This window comes from Chanodichthys erythropterus, chromosome 11, assembly GCF_024489055.1.
Source record: "Chanodichthys erythropterus isolate Z2021 chromosome 11, ASM2448905v1, whole genome shotgun sequence".
NCBI classification, from domain to species: Eukaryota; Metazoa; Chordata; class Actinopteri; order Cypriniformes; family Xenocyprididae; genus Chanodichthys; species Chanodichthys erythropterus.
This window is the reverse complement of record NC_090231.1, coordinates 25188178-25212341: the sequence shown is the minus strand read 5'-3', so window position 1 is coordinate 25212341 and position 24164 is coordinate 25188178. Positions and strand designations below refer to the sequence as shown.

The window sequence follows — 24164 nt, the reverse complement described above, 5'->3', positions numbered from 1 at the left end:
CCACCCCTTTAAGCATAACATACCGTGTGTCCATGGTGACTAATGAGTGGCGGGAACTAGAACAAAGGGAACTTATGTCATGAATGAACTGAAAGTCCATGAAAACCGACTAACTCAACATAACTGTGACACTGACTTTAATGTATACCTTGTTTAACTCTCTAATTCTTTTAAATCACATTTTAAAAGTTGCTCTCAACATCTTGCTGTACATTTTCTAAGGATATTTTCCTGTTGTTTGTTTTCAACAATGCCAAGGTCACGGCCTGATATAATACATGACCAAATGTGCAAATGTGAGCTGTTTGAAAGCGTATAGTGAGACTGACTTGATTTTGTCATTAATGGCAGTGTGCAGTCACTATGAAGCTTCTGCCATGACTCGTCTTTCCATGGTAAAAGAAACGCCTCTGATTGGTGGATCAGTCTTCAGGATTATGAGTATCAGTGATTGAAGGAATAGTTCACCCAAACTTTTACTCACTCACTTTCATGTTGTTCCAAACCAAGCACCATAAAGTATCATAAAATTGTGTATTCCTAGCCAAATTATGTTCTATATTTCACTATATTCCAAGCCATGTTTTGTGTGCAGAAGTTCAGTCCAGAAGGGTGTTGACCACCGTGAACTGATAAACACAAACACATTTTCCCTTTGGAATAAAGTGTCAAGACCAATTCATGATACTATGAATAAAATTAAACCAGGAAGTTGAAAACAAATGGGGACTCTTTTTTCATTTTCAAAATTCATACCGACTTCAACCTCAGTGACAATCACCTTGTTTGGCCGAAGCCTCTGGGTCTCACGGAGGCTGTGACCTGCACTGCGTCTGTCTTTTTCAAGACGTACGAGGCCTTGAGTGCTCCTGCAGTCTAATTCAACATGACAGATCAGGGAGATGGACACTGAGAGAGGACTAGAGGAAAATAAGTGAACAGAAAACAAAATGACAGTGAAGATGAAAGACATGTTCTTAGTGTGTAGACTCGTCCAGTAATGGCAATAATAAAATATCATTACTGTTGATCCTGGACAGACAGAAGGAAAGTAATGTAGACTCTAATGGAAATAAGATGAAATATGCATGCTGCATGTTTTTTGTGGTTCACAAGATGCAAAGTTATTGTTGCAGGTCATACATCAATCAAAGGTGCGTTAGGTGGTGTAATTTTATTAAAATGTAATTGCACATCTCTCACATCAACATCTTTACAATTATTCATGTTATGACTAAAATGGAAGCGCAGTATAATTTGATATACAACATATATTGGTTAGAAAATATATTCCTGCTCAATTTTACTTATTTAACAACAAAAAGAATCATTTTCTATACAAAAGGTGTAAGCATCATTTACAATTTCCACACTTTATCTGAAGCTTGTAATGGATTGCTTGAACCTCCAAAAATGGTATGTTTATAGGTTAAAGAACATATAACGCATGTGCTGTGGTGTTTAACGGCCACTGAGACACAATGATAAGTGCACACAGGGAAAAGCTAAAAAGCAACTCTTAAAAACCAAAGGCAAAATGTATAAATCAGGTCAGTGTTTGTGTATGCTGTGGTAATAGTAGCCGTTCTTGTTTAAAGCATGTTCCTCTGAACACCGTGCCTAATGCAAACACCGAATCCTTTGTCTTCCATGTAAACTTTGGTTGTTGTGCTAAGCAGCTATGACCATTCAAACCAACTAGAGACTAGACCAAGGGCGTAGTTTTGGTTTAAACATCGGGGGGTTGAAGTATGAACCGTTTTGCTTATTTATTTATTTTTGCAAAATGGTCTTTTGTGGTATTATCCACACATGCAAAGTTGGTTGATACAGGACTGAAATAAAATAATAGCCTAGGTAACCATTGCTTGTTTACATAAGATATGCTATATGATGTATTTTATATAATTTAAGCACCTGGAACCTTAGCAATTTGACACATTGTTCTACTTCAAAATGCCATGATTAACTTTACGTAACAATTTCTGCTAACACTTTACAAAAAGGTTCATTTGTTAACATTAGTTAATATATTCACTAACATGAACCATCCATGAGCAATACATTTGTTACGGTATGTGTTAATCTTTGTTAACATTAGTTAATAAAAATTCATTCACAAAGTTTGTTCATGTTAGGTCACAGTGCAATAATATTAACAAATACAACTCTTGATTTTAATAATGTATTAGTAAATGTTGACATTAACATTAACAAAGATTAATAAATGCTGTAGAAGTGCAGTTCATTATTAGTTCATGTTAAATAATGAACCTTATTGTAAAGTGTTACCCATTTTCTTATATTGAAATTATTTTCTGCTCCTTAACAGTTCACTCAGCTCTTAATGATTTTGTCTCTGTCATCTCTTGGAACATTTAAAGAGCAGGTTTTTCCTCCTATCAGTCATCATTAGAACACATTTTACACATAACTTGTACTTGCCCTTATGAAATGTACCATAGTTCTTGTAATTGTTTAACTGTAGCATTTGCTATAATAAGGCTATAATTACAGATTAGGCCAATGTTGACTTTTTTTCTTTTTTATTAATCTATAGAATTTGTTATGAAAAACAGCAGCCTACACATTTAGAAACTATGGCTACAACATGGCACAGTTGTAATATAAATCTCTAGTGAAAAATCTATTTCCTTAACCATTCCCTTTTTATTATAAATTCTACAAGTTAGTCAAAATGTAACACAATAAATATGCCTACAATAAAAAGTGATAAATTCTAGTAAATGTGGTCATGAGTAGCTTAAAAAGCTTTCTCATATAAGTTGGTGCAAGATTATGTTTTTTTTAGTCTTTTTAGTTTATGTGGCTGTTTTAGATCATGTTTGACTTTCTCCATAGTGTTTTAAACTGGTAATTTGTCGATAGAATTCAAATGGGTCGCACATTTTATCATCAGCTTCACTATAGTATAATACTTTTGGAGCGAGCTGGTGAACACGCAGAGTATATGGTGAGTCACGGGCCACTCATGCACAATTCAATAAACTGTGCTTCAGTCATATTGCACTGATAATTGGTCCGCTCAACTTAGTGCTTATAAAAGCCCAGAACGTTCGGTATATATATAATTAACAGCCTGACACAAACTATGCCCCTGGACAAGACATTTTGTCTCTTGGTTTGCGTAGCCCTGGCCATGGTTCTGATTAGCTGTGATTACCGTGTCGCATGCCATTTTTGTTTTCAGTGGAAGAAAACCTGTCTTATCCTGTCTGGTTTAGGCACGGTGTGAATAATACCTATAACAATAACAATATTAGCATCCACACCAACGGATGATAACATTCTGTTTATTGTAAGCACATGCTGCAGTTACTGTTATGTCATGTGCTGCTTGAGTTGAGTGGATTCTGATTGGCAGTCTTTTTATTTTTCATCAGCAAAAAAACAATATTATTCCTCTGTGTCGTTATCATTAAAGACTTTACTATTCTCATAGAAATAGGATGCTTATTAAAACTTTATCGTTATAAGTTATCGATATCGTTCCTTGGCGTGAACGGCTCTTAAGGATACAGCAGGGGAGGGTTTTGACCACTAGATGACTTCAGTTCATAATAATGACAGTCATCTTCATTTGAGTTCATAATTTGAGTTATCCACAGAATCAAATGATGCCAAATGTGAGTTAATGCTGAGCAACAACACAAAACCTACATAATGTTTATCTTTCATTTTAGATTTACATAGATTAAAATAGCCAGCCATGTCTTCTCGTCTGTCTGTCCGTGTACAGTCCGTTCGCTCAGTGCTCAGCAATGCAGGACAAAGTCGGTGGCAGTCAGGGCTCTTGTTCTCCCTCGCCGTCTCAGAAGTCCATAGATATGGAACGCTGTCCCGGGTCCACCACGGTGGTGGTGTTGCTGCTACTACGAGCATTGCCATGGTTACGGATGGTAATGCTCCCGCAGCCGCTTCCGATGCTGCCAGCAGCCCCTCCTACGCTCCCACCCCTCACGTAGATTTCACAGGGGATCTCCTCCATCACGCGGTCCTCGATCACCTGCTCGGCGCAGTCGTGAGTCTGTTTGTATCCGTAGCAGCTCTTCTTGTAGGTGCCGGTGTTGCTGCTGTTGAAGGTCTTCATGGGAGGTGGCTTGGAGAAATCGTTGTGGTAAGAGAGCTCCATTGAGCTGAGCGTGGTGCGGCTCTGCTTCATGCTGCCGCCCGAGGAGGGCTGGGCACCACAGTGGTGCTCGTGGATGCATCGAGACATGGTGGAGGAGCGCCGCAGCTTATGGTAGCCGTCCAGCTCATCCGACAGCTCAGCCAGGTCTGACGACAGCTCCTTGTCGCGGAGGGAAAACAGCTCGTAGTTGGGCGGATCGAAGACTTCTTGGAAGCCGCCTTTGTTGAAGACCGGCGGCCGACGGGCCACTACCTTCTTACGGGGTTGCTTCATTTGCACCAGGATGGAGATGATGAGCAAGACCAGAACCACACCAGCGGAGATGCCAATTACCGTGCCGTGTGTCTTTGTGATTTGGTGAAAGAGTCCTGTGGACTTCCTTTCTGAAGTGGAGATACAAAGAGTTTTTAGTCAAACAAACTTTAAACCATAAAGAAACATAAAAGAGTCAAGACAAAATCTATTTATATAGCACATTTGATGAGCAAGACCTGCAGTTTACAAGCAGCAGAAGTTGACTCATTCATTCGGAATACATTTCACCTTAATTTGCTGCCCAAAATGTGTGGACAGAGAAAATGCCACTAAATAATATACACTAGCATTCAAAAGTTTGGGATCGGTAAGATTTTTAATGTTTTTAAAAGAAGTTTCGTCTGCTCACCAAGGCTTCATTTATTGAATTAAAAATACAGTAAAAACAGTAATATTGTGAAATAATTTTACAATTTAAAATAACGGTTTTCTATTTGAAAATATTTTAAAATGTAATTTATTCCTGTGATTACAAAGCTAAATTTTCAGCATCATTACTCCAGTCTTTAGTGTCACATGATCCTTCAGAAATCATTCTAATATGCTGATCTGCTGCTCAAACATTTATTGTGTACAATATTTTTTTTCAGGAATCTTTGATGAATATCAATTTATGAAATATATATCTTATGAAATCTAATCTTTTGTAACATTATAAATGTCTTTACTGTCATTTTTGATCGATTTAATGCATCCTTGCTGAAAAAAAGTATTAATTTCTTTAATTTCTATTCAAAAAAATAAAAATAAAAATTCTTACTGACCCCAAACTTTGCAAAGGTAGTGTATAATGCTGCAGAAGCTTTGTATTTCAGATAAATGCTGTTCTTTTGAACTTTCTATTCATCAAAGAATCCTGAAAAAAGTACACAACTGTTTTCAACATTGATAATAATAAGAAATGTTTCTTGAGCAGCAAATCAGCATATAAGAATATGCTTATATTTTTCGAAAATGACCGATCGTTTCACTAGATAAGACCCTTATTTCTCGTCTGGTATCGTTTAAAGCCCTTTGAAGCTGCATTGAAACTGTAATTTTGACCTTCAACCGTCTGGAGGCCATTGAAGTCCACTATAAGGAGAATAATCCTGGAATGTTTCATCAAAAACCTTCATTTCTTTTTGACTGAAGAAAGAAAGACATGAACATCTTGTCTTGATGACATGGGGGTGAGTAAATTATCAGGAATTTTTTTTTTGAAAGTGAACAAATCCTTTAACTACTTGGCACAAGCTGGTTGGTTGCTCACACATTTAAATGGCTGGTTACATTCACTATACATGTAGCAGTTTGCAGCATGCTTCAGAATTCTTCTAAAACCCTCCACCTTCCCCAGCTCCACCTGTATTGATCTGCTATGGGTTATTGATATATGCTATATTTGTGCTCGCAGCAGTGTATCGGCTTATGTATTGGCAGTAGAAAGTTCCTGTACTTGCTCTGCAGCAGAAGCAATAATCTACAACAACAGCAATAATCTACAACAGAATATAGCAGATCTATTCCGCCAAGACCAAATTCAAACATTAACAAAATCAAAAGAGATATTTAAGATGGTAAAAGATTATTTTAAATAAATGCTCTTCTTTTGACTTTTCTATTAATCAAAGAATCCTAAAAAAATGTATGACAGTTTCCACAAAAATATTAAGCAGCAACTTTTTTCAACACTGATAATAATAAGAAATGTTTCTTGAGCAGCAAATCAGCATATTAGAATAATTGCTGAAGGATCATGTGACACTGAAGACTGGAGTAATGATGCTGAAAATACAGCTTTGCCAACATGAGAATAAATGACATTTTAAAAATATATTCAAAAAGAAAATGGTTCTTTTTGACTATAATAACATTTCACAATATTTCTGTTTTACTGTATTTTTGGTCAAATAAATGCAGCCTTGGTGAGCATGAGAAACTTTTTTTTCAAAAATATTAAAAATCTTACTGATCCCAAACTTTTGAACCGTAATATATATTATATATATATCAAAATATATTTTTAATAATAATAAAGTTGCAACATATGCTATTTGAATAATAAAAACAACATTAAATATTGTTACAAAAATACAATGGTTAATTTTATAGAAGATTAGCACTTTAACCACAAAAGTAGATTAGTCCCGTTCCAGGCCGTAGGTGACTGAGGAAACAGAAGCTGGTGTTTATGCAGTAACTCACCCTTGCAGTGGTTCTCATCCCAGGGGTAGACGCAGTTCTGAACACCATTGCACACTAGTGAGTTGTTGATGCACATGTTGCTGTGACAGAAAAAGGTGCTGCTAGAGCAGGGAGCTGAAAAACAGAACAGATAAAGAAGATTAAATCTCTTGAAAACAAGGCAACAGCAGCTCTTTATCCTCATAGCAGGGCGTCAGCGGCCGTTTGAAGAAATGTGCGCCTCATGCCTGTGCCACAGGCTGTGTAGCGGGTGTTCAACACAACACTATAAATCAAATATAACAGCCATCGCCCATCTGGCCAAGTTGCCATGAAACTCTTTTCTGAATGAACGCTTAGCATACTAGTCAGAGCGGAGGGTAACGAATAATGGAAAGAGAAGGAGGGGGAGATAAGCTTGTAATTGAAGGTGAGTGCTGATCGCTGGGGATGAATCCTTCAGGCTGTGTCTGCAAACCCTGACACTCATCTCCTCATTGTGTCTCCCACTTCTAGCTGCACAGCATCATCCCTCGGCCTCCATTTTACGCCAAAACCAAACCACTACTTTAGTGTCCTCCTTGCAAATGCAATGCTAGAGCCTGAGAGGGGAGGGAAAAATCTTGTCCAGTTTATGTGATTAAGTGACTGATGACTACTAAAATCAGTACCAAAATGTTTCATGGTTTCCACAAAAATATTAAGCAGCACAACTGTTTTCAACATTGATAATATTAAGAAGAATGTTTCTTGAGCAGCAAATCAGCATATTAGAATGATTTCACTGAAGACTGGAGTAACGATGCTGAAAATTCAGCTTCACAGGAATAAAATTACATTTAAAAATATATTACAATAGGAAACAGTTATTTTAAATTGTAATAATATTTCACAATATTACTATTTTTACTGTGTATTTGTTTTGATCACATAAAAGCAGCCTTGGTGAGCATAAGAGACTTCTTTCAAAAACATTAATAAATCTTACTGACCCAAAACTTTTGAACTGATAATGTACACTGCCCGGCCAAAAAAAAGTTGTTGTCTGGAACAATAAAAAGGCAAATAAAAAAAGAAAAATAACATGCACCTCTTGATGGAAATAACATCACAACATTTATTTCCATCAAGAGGTGCACCATTTTTTGTTCAAGAACTTGTACTGACAATGCAAGAGGTGAGCACTCTGTAAAGCCTCATCCAGCACATCCTAATTCAATGAAATTAAGGTCTGGACTCAGAGGTGCAAATTCATGTGTGAAAATGATTCTTCATGTTCCCTCCCAACCATTCTTTCACAGTTGGAGCCTGATGAATTTTGTCCTCCTGGAATATGGCCATGATGTGTCTTCCTACATGGTTGTTTAAAGGATTAGTCCACTTTTAAATAAACTTTTCCTGATAATTTACTCACCCCCATGTCATCCAAGATGTCCATGTCTTTCTTTCTGCAGTCGAAAAGAAATTAAAGTTTTTGATGAAAACATTCCAGGATTATTCTCCTTATAGTGGACTTCAATGGGCACCAAACAGTTGAAGGTCAAAATTAGTTTCATTGCAGCTTTAAATTGTTCTACACGATCCCAGATGAGAAATAAGGGTCTTATCTAGTGAAACCATCGCTCATTTTCTGAAAATAATTTATGGTTAAAACGTATATAATTTTCATCTTGAACTAGCTCGGTTCTTCTTCTCCATTTGAATTCCAGCAGTGTAGACACTGCTAAGTGTATTACTGCCCTCCGCAGGTCAAAGTTTTGAACTAATTTTTATATGCAATATGCTAGAATACAACAATTAGTTCAAACTGTGACCTGTGGAGGGCAGTGATACTCTTAGCAGTGTCTACACTGCCGGAATTCTAATAGAGAAGAAGAAGAGAGCTAGTTCAAGATGAACATTTATGGTTAAAACTAATATAATTTTCAATTTTTTTCAGAAAATGAGCAATGGTTTCACTAGATAAGACCCTGATTTCTCATCTGGTATCGTGTAGAACAATTTGAAGCTGCAATGAAACTAATTTTGACCTTCAACTGTTTGGTGCCCATTGAAGTCTACTATATGGAAAAAAATTTAATGTTTTCATCAAAAACTTTAATTTCTTTTTGACTGAAGATAGAAAGACATGGACATCTTAGATGACATTTTGGGTGAGTAAATTATCAGGAAAAGTTTATTTAAAAGTGGACTAATCCTTTAAGAAATGAAAAGTTACACACTCCATCAATTAGGTTTAGAAGAACTGTTGCCAAACATAACATGCTAGAAAAATAATAACCACCAACAATTATGACCCAATCATAGAGTCTTAAGTTTTTGCCTATTTAAATCGACTTTTTCTTTTTCTTTTTTGGCCTGGCAGTGTATTTGTGGCACCTGACCTGGCTCCCAAACTTGAATTAGTATGTATTCTGATGGTAAAAGGGCAAATATATTTTGAAAAGCAGTGGAAAAGAAAGTGAAAGTGTTGCTGATTGCCAAGATAGTAGTGAAGGCATTAAATGAACCAACTAATCCAAACACAACTTGGCCGTGTCAATCTATTCACAGCGCCACAAGGCTTTCAACAGTACAAACACTGTGATGAAAATCATTTGCATTTGCCACTGCAACTGCTTTTGCACAGTGAGCAAGATTAATATTCATATGGAGTTGACATTGAATGCTACAATTAATTCCTCTGATTATTCTGGCATTTATTAAAGTATTACAGACTAGAGCAAAAATATCTGTTTGCTCCATGGTAATTTTCCGTTTTAGCATTCAACCTTTAAACAGCCACTGTCCTGAAAAGCAAAGAGGGAAAAATGTGATATTTTGTCCATACCCAAAATCTAATTCATGAAGTAAAGCTTCATTTAGTGTTTTCTTTCTTTTCAGCAGCAGCAGCAGCAGCAGCAGATAACTTCCAATTTTCCATCATGACTGACCCATTAGCATGAGAAATGTGCAACACTATAGCCCTGTTATTTGATTTCCTATGCAAAGGTTGGCTGAGTAATTGGCTTTTTGATATTACCGCTTTCTACAGAGATTACTTTAATTAACTTCACACTTTTAAATGGACAATTTTTAAATGACAAAACAGGTTAGAGTCAGTTCCCATGGATCACAGCGTATTTCAGTCTATTATTCAACATCTTTATTCTGACATTTCAAGCAACATTTGTGATAAACTTACATGCTTCAAAAGAGCTTATTTCCATTTCTGCATGATACATTTATATTGGATTAAAAGGTAGAATGTCCCTGGATATAGACTTTGAAGACTATGAGTGTTGACGGTTAACAATATTTCATTGCAGCGTGTGTAACAGTTAAATTGAGATGTACAGCAGCATATTAAGTTTTTATGTTAATGGCATGTAAATCCTAATGAATTTTGGCACATTATAATCTGGGGAACTGTCCTGCTCTCTTTGTTTTCGTGCTGTTTTCATACTGCGGTTAGCAGAAGACTTGCAATCCTGGAAAGGCAGACTCTGCCTAAAGCACATTACAAAATGAAATATAAATGATGTTTCTACCCAGCCTGCTGGCTTTACCTCCTTTTCTTTTTCTTTTCCTTTTTTTTTTTTTGCTAGCTGACGTGGCACAGACTTATCCAAAGGTCACATTCATCCACACTAACTTTCTAGCACCATGAAAGCCACTGATTTAGCCTTGAAATATGAATGCTGCTTCTCAATTCAGTGGTACAAGTGGCCACTAATAGTGTTCACTATGATTTGTATTATACGTCCATCCTGCTGTAATTTAACATTAAGAACGTCTATACTCACGATCCACAAATGAGGTGAAGAGCATGCGGAAACGGCTGAGTCTGCTGCTCTCATCGGCCCACATGCGCACGACACCCACGCCAGTATCCAGCATCACGTCATTGGCCACCGTGCTGCAGAACTTTGCTTTCAGGTTCTCAATGGCGCTGCTGCCATCATACACGGCCACAAAGTTCTTCTTGCACTCATTTGAGTGCTCCATCTGGTACTCGAGGAAGCGAAGGTATATCTGCAGGGAGGAAGCAACCTTTAAATGCATCAGCTAGATTATGCAAAATGCTGACTCGAACAGGACAAGAAAGAATACAGCAATTTGCAAAAACGGAATTTCGAGCAGAATGGAAAATATTGCTGCATTTTAGTCTGAGACAGAGTGAACTGATCTATGGGGACTGATTACCAAGAATAACAAAAAAAGCTCCTGGCTATGTTTTCTTAAAGACACAGGCATAAAATATTGTCAAAAAAAAAGATGCTCCTCACAACTCTAATGACTTATCTTTATGCTTTGTAATCATTCACTCTTCTGCCAAGTTCTTCAGGGATATTTTTTTTAGCCTGCTAAGTGTTCCGGTCTGCTTAGTGCAGGTAAGCGTGTAATCCCTGAGCCATCTTAATGCAGTTTTCCTCCCTCAGTCTTATTGCTAGTACTTGCTGATTCGGCTCAACCGCCATTTCTGCATCATTGGCCTAATACTTGCTGTTACTGCATTGCTAATTTGAGCTCTCCTTGAAAAGTTTTCTCAGCAGAAAAAGGGTCGGGGGGCCTGATGGCCTCCTGCCTCTTGTCAGGTTTTAGGTGCTCATATATCTGCCCCTGGCAGAAGAGCAGGGTCATCTGATTTGATGAACTGTGCAAGTAAAGGAGGTCACCTTGGACTGAGGAAGGGCACGGATGGTCCAGATGCAGTCTAACGCATCTCCATTTTTGATTTTATCCTCTTCTTCCACCTGACTGGAGCGGATGACTCCATCTGAACCACTGATCTCAAACTGGCAATCTGCCGGAAGAAGAGGTTTGGAAGCAAGAAAATACAGTGGAGAGAGAAATTAGGAAAAAAGAAAAAACTAAAGTGGTACTAGCAAAAAGAAAGCAAGAGGAAGCATTGACTACAAATTGGAGGCAAATAGAGGGTTTTTGAAGAATACAGAAATGGAAAGTCTGACAAGAGACATGAGATAGGCAGCATAAGACCAACAGAGAGAGACGGAGGAGTGGAGGATGTCAGTAGCAGATAGCCTGCAGTCTGCCGCAGAGAATAGAAAGCACTTCAGATGGAATTGAAGTGGGGGGTGAAAATATTGAGGGGCTTACCTGGAATTGGATTTAGCAATCCACCGACGTGCAAATGAAAATCTGGGTCTGAAATGATAAGACAGATATCGCATTACCCAGATAGCACACACTGTAAAATCCCATGCTACAAACGTGCAATAAAATCCTGTTTAAGAGAGCCGAGGGTGCTGCGGTGCAAAGATCTGCCATTTGATCTAATAGGCGGAATTTAGTGTTTGTCTTATTTGACCTTAAACACACAGAACATCTGAAACTTTTAAAGCTACTGCATCTGGATCTTGCCCAGAATTTTAATGCCTAAAAATCCATTGAATCAAGTAGAAGTATTGGTTTCACTTTACAATAAGGTTTCTTTAGTTGACATTAGTTAACAATACTTACAAAACCATTTATTAATCTTAGTTAATGCTAATTTCAACATTTACTAATACATTACTAAAATCAAAAGTTGCATTTGTTAACATTAGTTAATGCACTGTGAACAAACACGAACAAACAATGAACGACAGTATTTTTATTAACTGACATTAACAAAGATTAACAAATACTTTAACAAAAGTATGTTCATTGTTAGTTCATGTTAGTTAATACATTAACTAATGTTAACAAATGAGACCTTATTGTTACTGAAGTATTTGTATTCAAGTATAAGGACAGCATAATGACAGCAAGCTTGCATTAATATTTCCTGCACTGAAAACATATTAACCTAAAATATGTACTTCATGTAATATAATCTCTAAATTAATAGATTTTATTCAAGAAAAAAAAAAAGAAAATCAATAAATCAACCTAAACATTAGATTACACCAACAACAGAAATTTTAAGGATTAGATCAGGTAGAAAGAGATCCTTATAGCAACAATTGCAGGTTTCCACATTTTACTGTGTATAATAGTGGCTATAAATAATAATAAAAAAATAGTTATCAGAAGTTGGCCACTGAAAATTATTACAAGCTTGATTGTTGTGAAATCTAATTTACATGAGGAGGATGATCACATTTATTTCTGAAGGTAATTCATCTGCATGGAATGGATTCTAAATCACAAAGTGCAGCATTTACTGAATACAAAGTCGTGTTTGTGTGTTTATCACCGCGTTTAGAACATACATCAAGTCCGACAGACAAATAAACAATGCTGCAGTGTGAAACAGGCCTAAGAAGTGACAAGCAAGGACACTTTACAAGGTCCAGAACATAAAGGCTGTCTATTTAAATTCAGAATGCATTTATGAATCAAGCTCAAATATAGAACACTTCTTGCTTTCACTGTCCGGGTTGGTGAATGTGATTTCACCAAGTAGAACATGTCCCTGGATCAACATCCTTGTTGATCCTGGAACAACATGCCAATCAACCAATCAGATTTGAGGGATAAGTTTACAGTTAATGTGAACTATGCTTACAACAAGTCTTAGGGGCTTCTACACCATTCTTATTCACCTATCATTTCCCTCTGATTTAAGGTATATGTTACAGATATGGTTAGGTTTAGGGGTAGAGATAGGGTTAGGACTATATGGGATGTTGTTCCAGGATCAATAAAACGATGCTTGATCCAAGTCTTACTTGGCAAAATCACGGCGAATGTCAGGGTTACCTGCTATAAAAGTGTATTTGACACGGAAGCCTAAGCCTTCAAGCTCCTCGTCACTGGTGAATTTTATCCACATGAAGCGGCCCGTGGAGGTGACCACACCGGGACTCTTTGGCCCACAGAAGCGATCAATAAGAGGGGAGAAACCGAAGGGACCATCCCTTATCTCAATGTGGTCGAAGCGGCACTCGAAGGAAGGCTCGATATAGTACGTTTTGTCAAAGGCCAACTGAATTCTCTGCCGAGGGAGAGCTGCAGGAGAGAGAATCGAGAATGAAAGAGCAAACATTATAATTAATTTATAACTGTTGAGTATGTGTCACTGTAAGCTGTGCTGGGGAACCTATTTTTTTATTCCCGACAATTGGAAACACAATATTACTACATTATATAATTATAATAATCCGCCAGTCAAGCACAGCCTCTGAGACACACACACACACACACACACACACACACACACACACACACACACACACACACACACACACACACACACACACACACACACACACACACACACACACACACACACACACACACACACACACACACACACACAGGGAATATTTATCAAAATGAACAACACAGATGTCACATCCACATTATATCCAGTGCCCACATTGTGAACAGACAGTCTACTACAAATGAAGATAAACTCTCTTTCATAACCCTGTCGAAAGCACTTGATAGACCATTATATTGCAATGCACATTTCATTTGAATTAATTTTGATTTATTAAGATGAATACAGAAATGTCCATAGTAATCTCTAATGTGTTGTACAATAAATGCACAAACATGTAGTACAATGAAACAACCACTATCTGCTAACTCAATTTGAATTTAGGTCACCTGCTTGAGGCACAACAACCATAATCATATCAGTCTCTGAAACAAATAACCAATGTCACTGCTGATTTAGGTTTGTTCAGCTGTATTTGCAGCAGCTTGCATTAAAACTACAGACTCTGCAGAATCTACAGTCATTTATCAAGGAAAAAAAAGAAAGCTCCTTTCTGTTCTGCATATAAAGGCATATAAATATGCATAGGATTATTACTATCCATTCAGTTAAATAAGTTACTAGGGTGAATTAAGATAATGTGGGCCATTGGGTAATGTGGAAGCTTAACTAAGCTCTGACTAAACCATGTACATTTTTTCTACATCAAATTCAAGTGTTTCTTAAAATGTTCATACTCTAGCTCATTTTTCTTATTTGTTGGTCTGAAGTGGAAGCAAGCTGCATAGGTCAAACGTGTTGAAAGTTCAGCCAATAGTAGCTATATTTATTTATTCTACAAAAACAAAAAAACAATGCAATAAATAAATTTACACTGATCTCACAATGAGATCTCATTTAAAATAGTTTTTTTTTCTTCAAAAGACTTATACATGCTGTCAGAAAGTTTTTGAATATATACACAGGGGGCGCTCTTGTACTGCTGGAAATACTGTTACGCCAGTACAAAATTGTGTTACTCACGCTGAGATGCACTAGCAGATATGTTGTTAAGAGAATATAATTAGTGGTGGATATACCATAATAATAAAGAGAAGAGAAGTTCCTAGAGGCAAAATATAACACTCCCACATTAGTAAACATTGTTAACTTGAGGGAGACATCAATCACGCTCTCATTAACAGTTCCTGTCAGCTTGACATCTAACAGCTGAAGAATAGCTGGAAAAACTTTCTTTTAGGGAGGTTACCTTCTAGGATGTACACACACTCCTTGTTGGGTGGATAGGAGTTAGGATAGTTTGGAGATGTAAACAGCCCTCCATTGATATTCCGGGTCCACTGGCCGCACTGCTCAGCGTTTGACAGAGATTCACCTGCATTCTGCGTCTCTGTGAGAAAGGATCAATTAAAGGGGAGGGGATACAGGAAACAGGAACTAAAATACAGCTAAGATTAGCAATTACTGAAGCAGTGTGAAGAGACTGAGTCAGGATGTTAACAGTTCACTGTCATCAACATTTGCTTGAATGGTCATTGACCATACAGTCGGATACTGATTTGACTAATATGGAATATGGAATTAATATGGAATTCTTCCATATTAATTTTAAGCTCCCAAAGAAAGATTTTGACAAAAACAAATATTTATCACTAGTCTGATGAAAGGAAGCATTTGTTTTGCATTTTTAATGAGTTTAAACATGCTACATTTACTGGCCAGTTTACCCACAAACTGCTAAGAAACTAACAGCAAAATGAGCTGCACAGGAACCCTCTGCAAGCCCTGTGCAAACGTGTACCGATAGGACTGTCACAGTTGACAGTTCAGATATGAGGGTGATAATGTGTGAGTCATACCTTTAATTTTCTGCGCCAGGGCAAATCCCTCTTCTATTACAATGAGGAGAACCCAAGCTGGAAACAAGAGTGAGCAAGAGCATGTCAAATGTTATGTTAGCAGACAAAAATAGGCATGTGACATCACATATAATGTCATGTGACATCACAGTTATGTCCTTCATCTGACACTGTACTCTGGACACCCATATACAAGACTGGGAAATACTGTATCAGTACTGCAAAACAACCATACCAGATATGACTCCTGAAGCACTTTGCTGTTGGGCCAGTAAACTCGGATGCAGACAAATCATATGTTGGTGAGGAGAACCTTAAAAACTACAGCATAGAATCTATAAATCTTATTTGACTGATCCAGTCTTGTCTCTCTCTGTCTGAAAACAACTGCCCACAGCCAGCTGTGATTCATTGTGCGGACAGTGGAGGCAAAGGCCAGGGGCGACGTGGGCACAAAAACAGGAGCACATTGATCACCCAAAACTCCTCTATTATTCTCCAAGCCTCACATCAGGACAGGAATAAATCTAGCAGACTGATCAATCGTTTAAGATCATTGTCATGTCATAACACATCATGGACTTGACACTTATCTCTGACACGAGGCCAGATGGTCAAAGAATCCCTGCCTCAAAAATGTCTAATTAAGTGACATGCACAGCCACATTGTTGATTCAATTATGATGCAATATTAATTTATTTCCTTCTGGATTTTGTGAGCATTAATTATCTACACAGCAGATAATTAATGAACAACTATGTGCTTATAGTTGTTAGTCACTGAATTCGTATTGAGAATGCAGGGAAACCCATCACTTTCAGAGCATTCATTTGCCATTAATTCAGTATGATGAGATAAACCTGAAGACAGCCACAAGGGCATTATGTCAAGAACGGCGTGCCTCAGCTTTCATCCTGCTACACATTTTACAGTCAGTGTACAAATTAAATCAAACGGACCCTTTTCACGTTTCCAGCCAGGGTCCACATTTCTCATTAGCGAATGTTGTCATATCTGGGTAAACTTCTACTTGTGAATGGGAGAATACATCAAATATCTATAAAAAACCCATTACAGCATTTCCACAACTTTTCAAAAGAAGAAAACAAATAAATAAAGAGAGATTATGGCAGTCATAAGGAAAATGTCAAATTTACAGTCACCTCCAAAGCAATCTATTAGAAACACCCCCATAGCACAGTGTTAACTAGTTTTAGTTTTCGTCATTGAACGGTAATATAACAAGTATAGCATTATAAATGTAATTTTTTTTAATGAAAATATATTTTGAGAAAAACTTTGCTAGATGTACAATATTAATAATAATGTCATCAAAGTCTGTGAAAGGGGTCCATAACTTTCTGTCATTCATTTTTAAGGGGAGCAGTCTGTTTGAGAGGTTTGTCTTGTGCGATAAGAATCGTCTTTTGGCGCCCCAACATCGTTAGATGATCGTCAACTAAAGACATTTTAATCAAAAATTTTTCTGTGGTATATATGTGATGTGTAAATGTATAATAAAGTAATAAAAGCAATGACTGTCAATGCACTGTCCGACAAGGCAGGAATTTGTTGCTATGGTAACCAGGTACACACGACATCTGAGTGTTTTTCTGTCGACTGCATACATAATTGAAACGGTCTATTGTCAGAAAAGTAACCATTACATAGCAACCATTACATTGTTGGCACAATAATGGAATTTCTAACTTTGATACGATACCTTGAAAAATATCGATATTCGATACCATTTTCGATACCACTGGGAAACACCTGCCATACAGCCATATAAATATTTTTAATATTATCCCAAATGTTTTTGCTTAACCATTGAAAATCTTGTCAATCAATATTTTCATGCTTCAAAAAGTATGACACGTAACAGTAATCCATATGAATTGAGTGGTTTAATCCAAGTCTTCTGAAGTGACACGATCACTTTATATGATGAACAGACTTTATTTGGGATTTTGATAACATATAAATATTTATCAATTACCATTACAATTATCTCACTTAAATGTTAGCTCACTCAATGTATTTGTGTTTTTACAATGGGGTAATTTTGTTGCAATAGCTCACACAGGACAAGGAAGCTTGATTTCAAACTTTGAACTGAATTTATATATATAAAAAACAAGTAAACATTCAGTAATGAAATGAGAAAAATAAATTACAAGTAGGCTAGTAGCAAAAAAAAATACAATAGAATGAAGATACAAATGGAATAAACAGTGCTTTAAGTTTTTCAGTTAGGTCTAACAGTAGTATTCAGGGAAAAATACTACAGAAATGGAATAAAGTAAACAATCGTCTTCTTGGAATTACAAGGTTCTATCTGCATTCTGAGCAGTTTTGAGATTCAAACCTTCAAAGATTTTGCATTCCATTCGACAGTGTAGGTAGAACCTTTTTGTTTCCTAAATAAGTTCCAAAATGTACACAACTTTAAAAAAAAAAAAGTTGTCACAGAATAAGAATATGTGAATAACTCAATTTTGATAAAAATGTCAGATAGAACCTTATAATTCCATGGGGACAAAATGTAAAATAACACTGGATAGTCTTTATTGCAAAAAACAAAAACAAATTTAATACAGATTAATTCTTACAACTAAAGCTACAAATGTTCAGTCAAGAGCAGTAAATGATTGTCTTTGTCTTTTGTTCTTTGATTAACATTAATGACACAGACAGGAGCAGGTTTATTAGACCGCTGTCACTTTAAGAGCAAGTGCACGGATCTAAGGCTACGTTCAGTTCAGACTGTCAGTCCAAATCCAGTTTTTGTACATATCCGACTGAAATCCGATCAGATTTAGCAAGTGTGAATGGCCAAATATCACATGAAATGTGATTTAAAAAAAATCAGTTTCAAGCTACATTCATATGTGGTTCGAAATCCTATTCGAATCACATTTCTGTAAATACGTTTCAGTCTGACTACTCTCACTGCATTTCGCATGGTTTACGTGAATTTCTTATGGCACGTAAAACGTAAATATCAGACGTTGTTAAAAGAAACATGCTGCAGAAACAAGGTTGTGTTGTTGCAAAGTGCCAGACGAGCAGAAAATGACAATATAACACAGAGACATGTTTTGAAACCGGCAGAGACAACTGTGGGAATAAAGCTGTGCATACCAGCCTCCTACAAAAGAGCAGCATGGACTTACAAAATGGATCTGAACAGTTGCGATACACAATGTGGGCATCAAAATTTTGAGATCAGATTCCAATTGAATGCACAAATATTCAGATTTGGACTGACAGTGTGAATGTAGCCTAATATACAGATACGTTCACTGAAGACCGACTGCGTTAAAGTGAATACTTGCTAAGACAACAATCAATTTATGTGTATTTGATTGTTTAAGCACAATAATCCATGAAAAAGAACTCAATTTGATACTCACGACTCGTGATGAATCTTTTATGTGTGCACGCTCTGGGCGATGCCACGAAACTTGGGGAAATTAGTAAAATTATGCTGAAATTTGGGCTTCGTAACACCAATACTATTCAAACGGAGCGAATAAGAAGAGTGAGTGAGAGGAGGCGGGTGTGTCAACTTGCTAAGAGAGAGCGAGAAAGTGCAGCAGGTATTCCGTATCAGTTCATCCATACTGTTGGAAATGAGCATGGGAACCGTTTTAGATATTTCATTGATATGTATTGAAAAATCGATATTTTTGATAACACTCTTGCAAAGTAAGAAAGAAATTACAGTAATTTACGTCTCATGAGGAATAACAGTACATTTTATAATGGTTACTTTTCTGAAATGCATCTCAACGACAAATACGACCTCCAGAGGGCGCAGCCTTCAAAATGAACGAAAACTTTACTAGGCTACTTTTGTGGTTACTGAAGCACATCCTGATATTGCCGAGTTAGATGCATTCCTGGGTCAACGTATTTTGTTGATCCTGGAAAAATATTCTAGTCTGAAAATTTAGTCTTAACCGTATTCCTACCCCTAAACCTAACGCTACCCATAAGTTATCCCAAAAATCGGAGCGAAATGATAGATGAATAACACTGATGTAGAAGCATGAATTCATGATTTTAAGCCTAAACTTGACATAATCTGTAAACTTGTCCCTCAAATCTGATTGGTTGATTTGAATGTTGACCCAGGAACATTTTGAACTCAGCAATATCAGGTTACACGGTTATGGAAACCTTGTTTGAAAACACTGATGAAATATACATTTATGAATATTTGTAAATAAATATGCACAAGCATTTTTCATCAGTATCTGACGGAACATTGTTATTATTTATAACTTGATGATAACCAGTATATAGCCAACTATGCTAGGGGCGCCAAAAGACAATTCCGTGACAATTCCTACTACTTTCTACAGGACTCAATATCATCGTAGATTCATTTGCTAACTATAAATTAAATTGCATTTTTGGCGAAGATAAGTCAAACATGACAGTCTCCGTCTGATAAAACACGCCGCTCACACTAAAGGCAGAACCATATGTTTCATAAGTCTTGAAGAGATCAAGAGATGTCAGACAAATGAAATTAAGAGCTCTTTTGGGATTATGTTATGTGATGAATATTATGAGATCAACAAGGAATATTTTTAAATAGCACACGACTTACAAATGTAGAAAATGCATTGTTTTAGAGCTTAACTAAATCTAGTTTTGTCCTCAAAATGAGGATGGCAATAGTCCACATAGAAATCCTATGATAGGATCCGACTTTCTGCATGAAATATCTTGTGTGCTGTCTGGTTTCAAATGAACACACATCTGGGATGAGCCCCACGGGACGAAGTGGTAAAATGTTATGATAGGCCTATAGCCTATTTGAGCAATGTGTCTACACAAACACCAAAACAGATCTCTCCACAAAGGGAAAAAAACTTTATTCTCGGATGATTATAACTTTAATCTGTCACTAATCAAACAGATACAGCTATTTTCCACTGAGCATGTGAGCTATTAATGTCATTTTAATTACTGTAGCCTATTCCACAGTTAATTAAAGGCAGGTGACAAGATTTACCCGCCGCATATCACTTAGGACTATAAATGCCTCGAACTAATTACTCATACTTATGCCAAGTAGTGCATTTCTTAACAGATACTGACTTTATTACTCAAGTTTGTAATTTTGACTTTCTCCAAGGCCACATTCAAATAATAAAAGCCTAACAAAAAATAATAAAATAAAATAAACAGCTGGATTATTTGACAGACACATCTTGCTAGAAGCAAAATCAGTATGCAGTGTCAATGCAGAATCAACAATTATTTGGTTGCAATTCAATTCTAGAGCAGTTGAGAGCAAATTAATTTAGGTTAGTGTGAAATTGGCCATCATCATTTTGCATATTCATATATAACAGGCTAGTTGGTGAAATTTTGAAGACTTGCACATTTGACATGAGTGTTCATATTGCCTTGTGATTGCAAAAATGATAATAGTAGTGAACAATATGTTGCCATTCTGAAAAAATCTTGTATAACTATTTATAATGCTAAAATAATGATAGTGATTTGAATATTTATATTTATTTGTAATGTATAACATGAAGATGCCATACAAAGCGTCACCCCGTGTGTCTATATATTTTTATTTATTTTATTTTTTTTCCCCCAGTGGTCTGACAAATTAGCAAATTGAGAGTTAATGAAAATGGATCTCAATACTTTCCCCAATATGCATTTTCTTAAAGCTCAGAGACACGGCTCGTCGAGGGTCATGAAGGCTGGGCAGCAGCTCGTGCTCCAGCTGTGGCACGCGGGAGCTGTCACTTCAGCACTCTCGCGCCGCTTCTGCAAATGCCACGCGCTCACGCGGCGAACTTGCAAGAGATGCTGCAGAAATCTAATGCAACTCGACTTCTGTTGTGTTACAATACAGCTTTTAAGGTGCAAATTACATTTTTGATGGCTAACAATGACAAAAAACATTTCCTGTCATACAAATGACCAATGGTTTAATGAATATGAAGCAATAACGAATAGGGGGAATTGATTTCCTCTGACAGACGCTAACGTTATATTGCTAATGAACAAAAGCACACCTGTAGGTGGCGATGCGATTTATGTTTAGCCCTGAAAAACTTGTTAGACACGGCTCTACATTGTGAACGCTGAGCCGCATTTGTTGCAGAAACCGCCGTTTAGGATCAAACCGCGCTGTGTGGACAGACGCGGAAAAAAATAAACGTTAAACTCACCTCTGTGCATTTCCTCTGGCTGTGAATTACCGCTGCGTCCGCCTTCGTGAGCTCTGTAGGCGAGCTTTATCTCTCCATTTTACCAGACCTACAAATCCCAACTTTTCTTCGATCTCGTTAATCCCATTCCTCAAGCTGTAAAGAAACCACAGTATTCCTTGCGAAGAGCGCGCACCTCGAGTCTGCCTGACAAGTTGTAAATGAGTTTATAATCCTGTTGAGAAATGTGCTTTGTAAATCCACATGCAATGTAACGTTACTGCCATTCGCGTCGCGGAGACTCCGGGGAGAGAGGCGGGTCTGTGAGAGTCTCGGGCTGAACTGAGGTGATTGCTCTAAACGAGGCTCATTTGAGCTTCGGGCGCTGCTCGCTTGAATGAGCAGCATGTACGCATGCGCAGTGAGACTAAGACGCGGAGAGCGCGGTCAAGTTAAGGTGACGTGATTCGCCACGACCGCAACATCCTAGAGTATTGATTTATTCGTTATTGAGGAGTTGGGTAATTTACTGTAATGCAGTCTGCTTTTTGACTGAGACGGTTTAGATACACAACGGCTCTCAGTCACGACTTTATTTAAATCATTTGACGATTGTCTTCTCATTACACAAACAGTCCTCCATGAACGTATGAACCAGCCGTCTGAATACAGACGCAGTTTTCCCCTCAGGGTACAAGACGTGATTAATTAATTTCCGATGAGTAGTATCTACTGAATCATCTGCTAGTGTCTTCTGGAAATGTATCAAACCAAAAACAACTTGAGGCGAACACATAAAGGTAATAAAGAATTTGGTCATGTTTATTTTCAATACATTCAAAAAAAAAAAAAAAAAAAAAAAACATCTACTGACAAACAGCATTTCAACGCATGTGATTAATTAATTAAAACAGAGCACAGATGCACAACCTGTTAGGACCAATATGGACTGACCAGAAACAATTAGCAAAAACCATCTGCATGAATTGTATGCTAGTTAACATGCAAGTCTAGTATGCAGCTGTATTATTGGTGGTTTGACAACTGATTTTGCCATTGGAAGTGAAACTGCTTAATTAATGTGCATATAGTGCACCATAACACCACCATATAAAGGTAAAAGAGATTAGCATATAAATTAATACATTGATCAGAGCACCTGTCAGATATATACAGCTAAGAACAAAACCCTTCACACTAAACATTCTTCAGCAGCACATAATTACAATACAGTGTTTTAAAAATAGGTAGAAGAAATAAATAACCCCACTTAGAAATCAAGGAAAAATACCTAAAGGCATCAGTGACAATGGAAAAAACAACCCAGAGTTTAAGTACTGATAACAGTGCCTAACAATCGGAAAGGCGGACACAGTAGGAATTACTAGTATTCAAAATGAAGACATGTAGAAACAGAGCGACCTGCTTTATGTTGACTATGGACAATTAGGGTCGGGGACTTTCTATAGAATGTTTACATCCGATGGCATGTTAATGAATTGAAACAAACATTGGGGAATCATTTGGAAGTGGTTGGGACTGAGTGTTGATAGCTAAAGCAATACTTTATTGTAATAGAGTGATGCAGTTTTTAATAACTCAGTTTTTTTGGTTCCATACATCAAAATGCCTAATAAAATTAGTTTACAGAACACACTTTTGTTGAAGGGGGCCTTTGTAGCGCTTAGATTCAAAGCATTTATTTTTTTTAAGGGAATTAGTGAAGTGAAACAACTATCACACAGTCACATCCATTCCATACACATAAAGGAAGACAACTAAATAAGTCCTTCAAAAACAGTTCTGTTTCTGCCCACTTGACATTTACCTGTTACTTTAACAATGCAAGGAAATACCTATATGCCAAAACAAAGACAGAAAATGGCACCAAACACTTCTTCTCAATGTGCAAACATCATTATGCGTTTAGAATCATGTAAACAAACTTGACAGAAACATTTTCTCTTCAGATGTCAACAGATCTACAGAGGCACATCACTGTTCAAACCATTCATATTTTGATAGATTCCTCTTATTTCAGACATTATTAAATGCATAAAAATGCTCCAGTGTGAAAAAAACAAAGAAAATAAATTATTAAATAAACCACTGAAATGAAAGTAGACCCGATCTTCTCAGTGTTTTCCCACAATGCTCACATGGCATCAAAATGGAAGCGATGGGCCTCCTGTCTCTTCTCCCGGTCATCTGCTTTCTGTAAGACACAAACATTCAAAGGTTGATACATTCTGTAACTTCACGGTCTTGATAGCAGGCTGGAGAAGCTGGGTCTCGCACGTTAACCTTGCCAGCGAGTTAAACCAAACACAAT

At 37.0% G+C, this 24164-nt stretch overlaps 2 protein-coding genes across 2 annotated transcripts in view; both read right to left on the bottom strand.

Annotated features, from left to right (window-relative positions):
- Positions 1-2672: 2672 nt before the first annotated feature.
- On the bottom strand, positions 2673-21946 carry LOC137030354 (neuropilin and tolloid-like protein 2). Its single transcript, XM_067400611.1, has 9 exons — positions 21854-21946; positions 15644-15700; positions 15034-15174; positions 13322-13570; positions 11735-11782; positions 11293-11420; positions 10420-10648; positions 6656-6769; positions 2673-4536 (listed from the first exon to the last, which is right to left on the bottom strand). Exons 1-9 carry the CDS (start codon positions 21861-21863, stop codon positions 3833-3835), a joined length of 1680 nt encoding a protein of 559 aa, XP_067256712.1. The 5' UTR covers positions 21864-21946; the 3' UTR covers positions 2673-3832.
- Positions 21947-22653: 707 nt separating this feature from the next.
- Positions 22654-24164, bottom strand: part of itfg1 (integrin alpha FG-GAP repeat containing 1) — a 159928-nt gene continuing 158417 nt past the window's right edge. Inside the window, exon 18 of the mRNA XM_067402090.1 lies at positions 22654-24047. Coding sequence (XP_067258191.1) covers positions 23988-24047 — 60 coding nt within the window. The 3' untranslated portion in view covers positions 22654-23987. The remainder of the gene's footprint in view (positions 24048-24164) is intronic.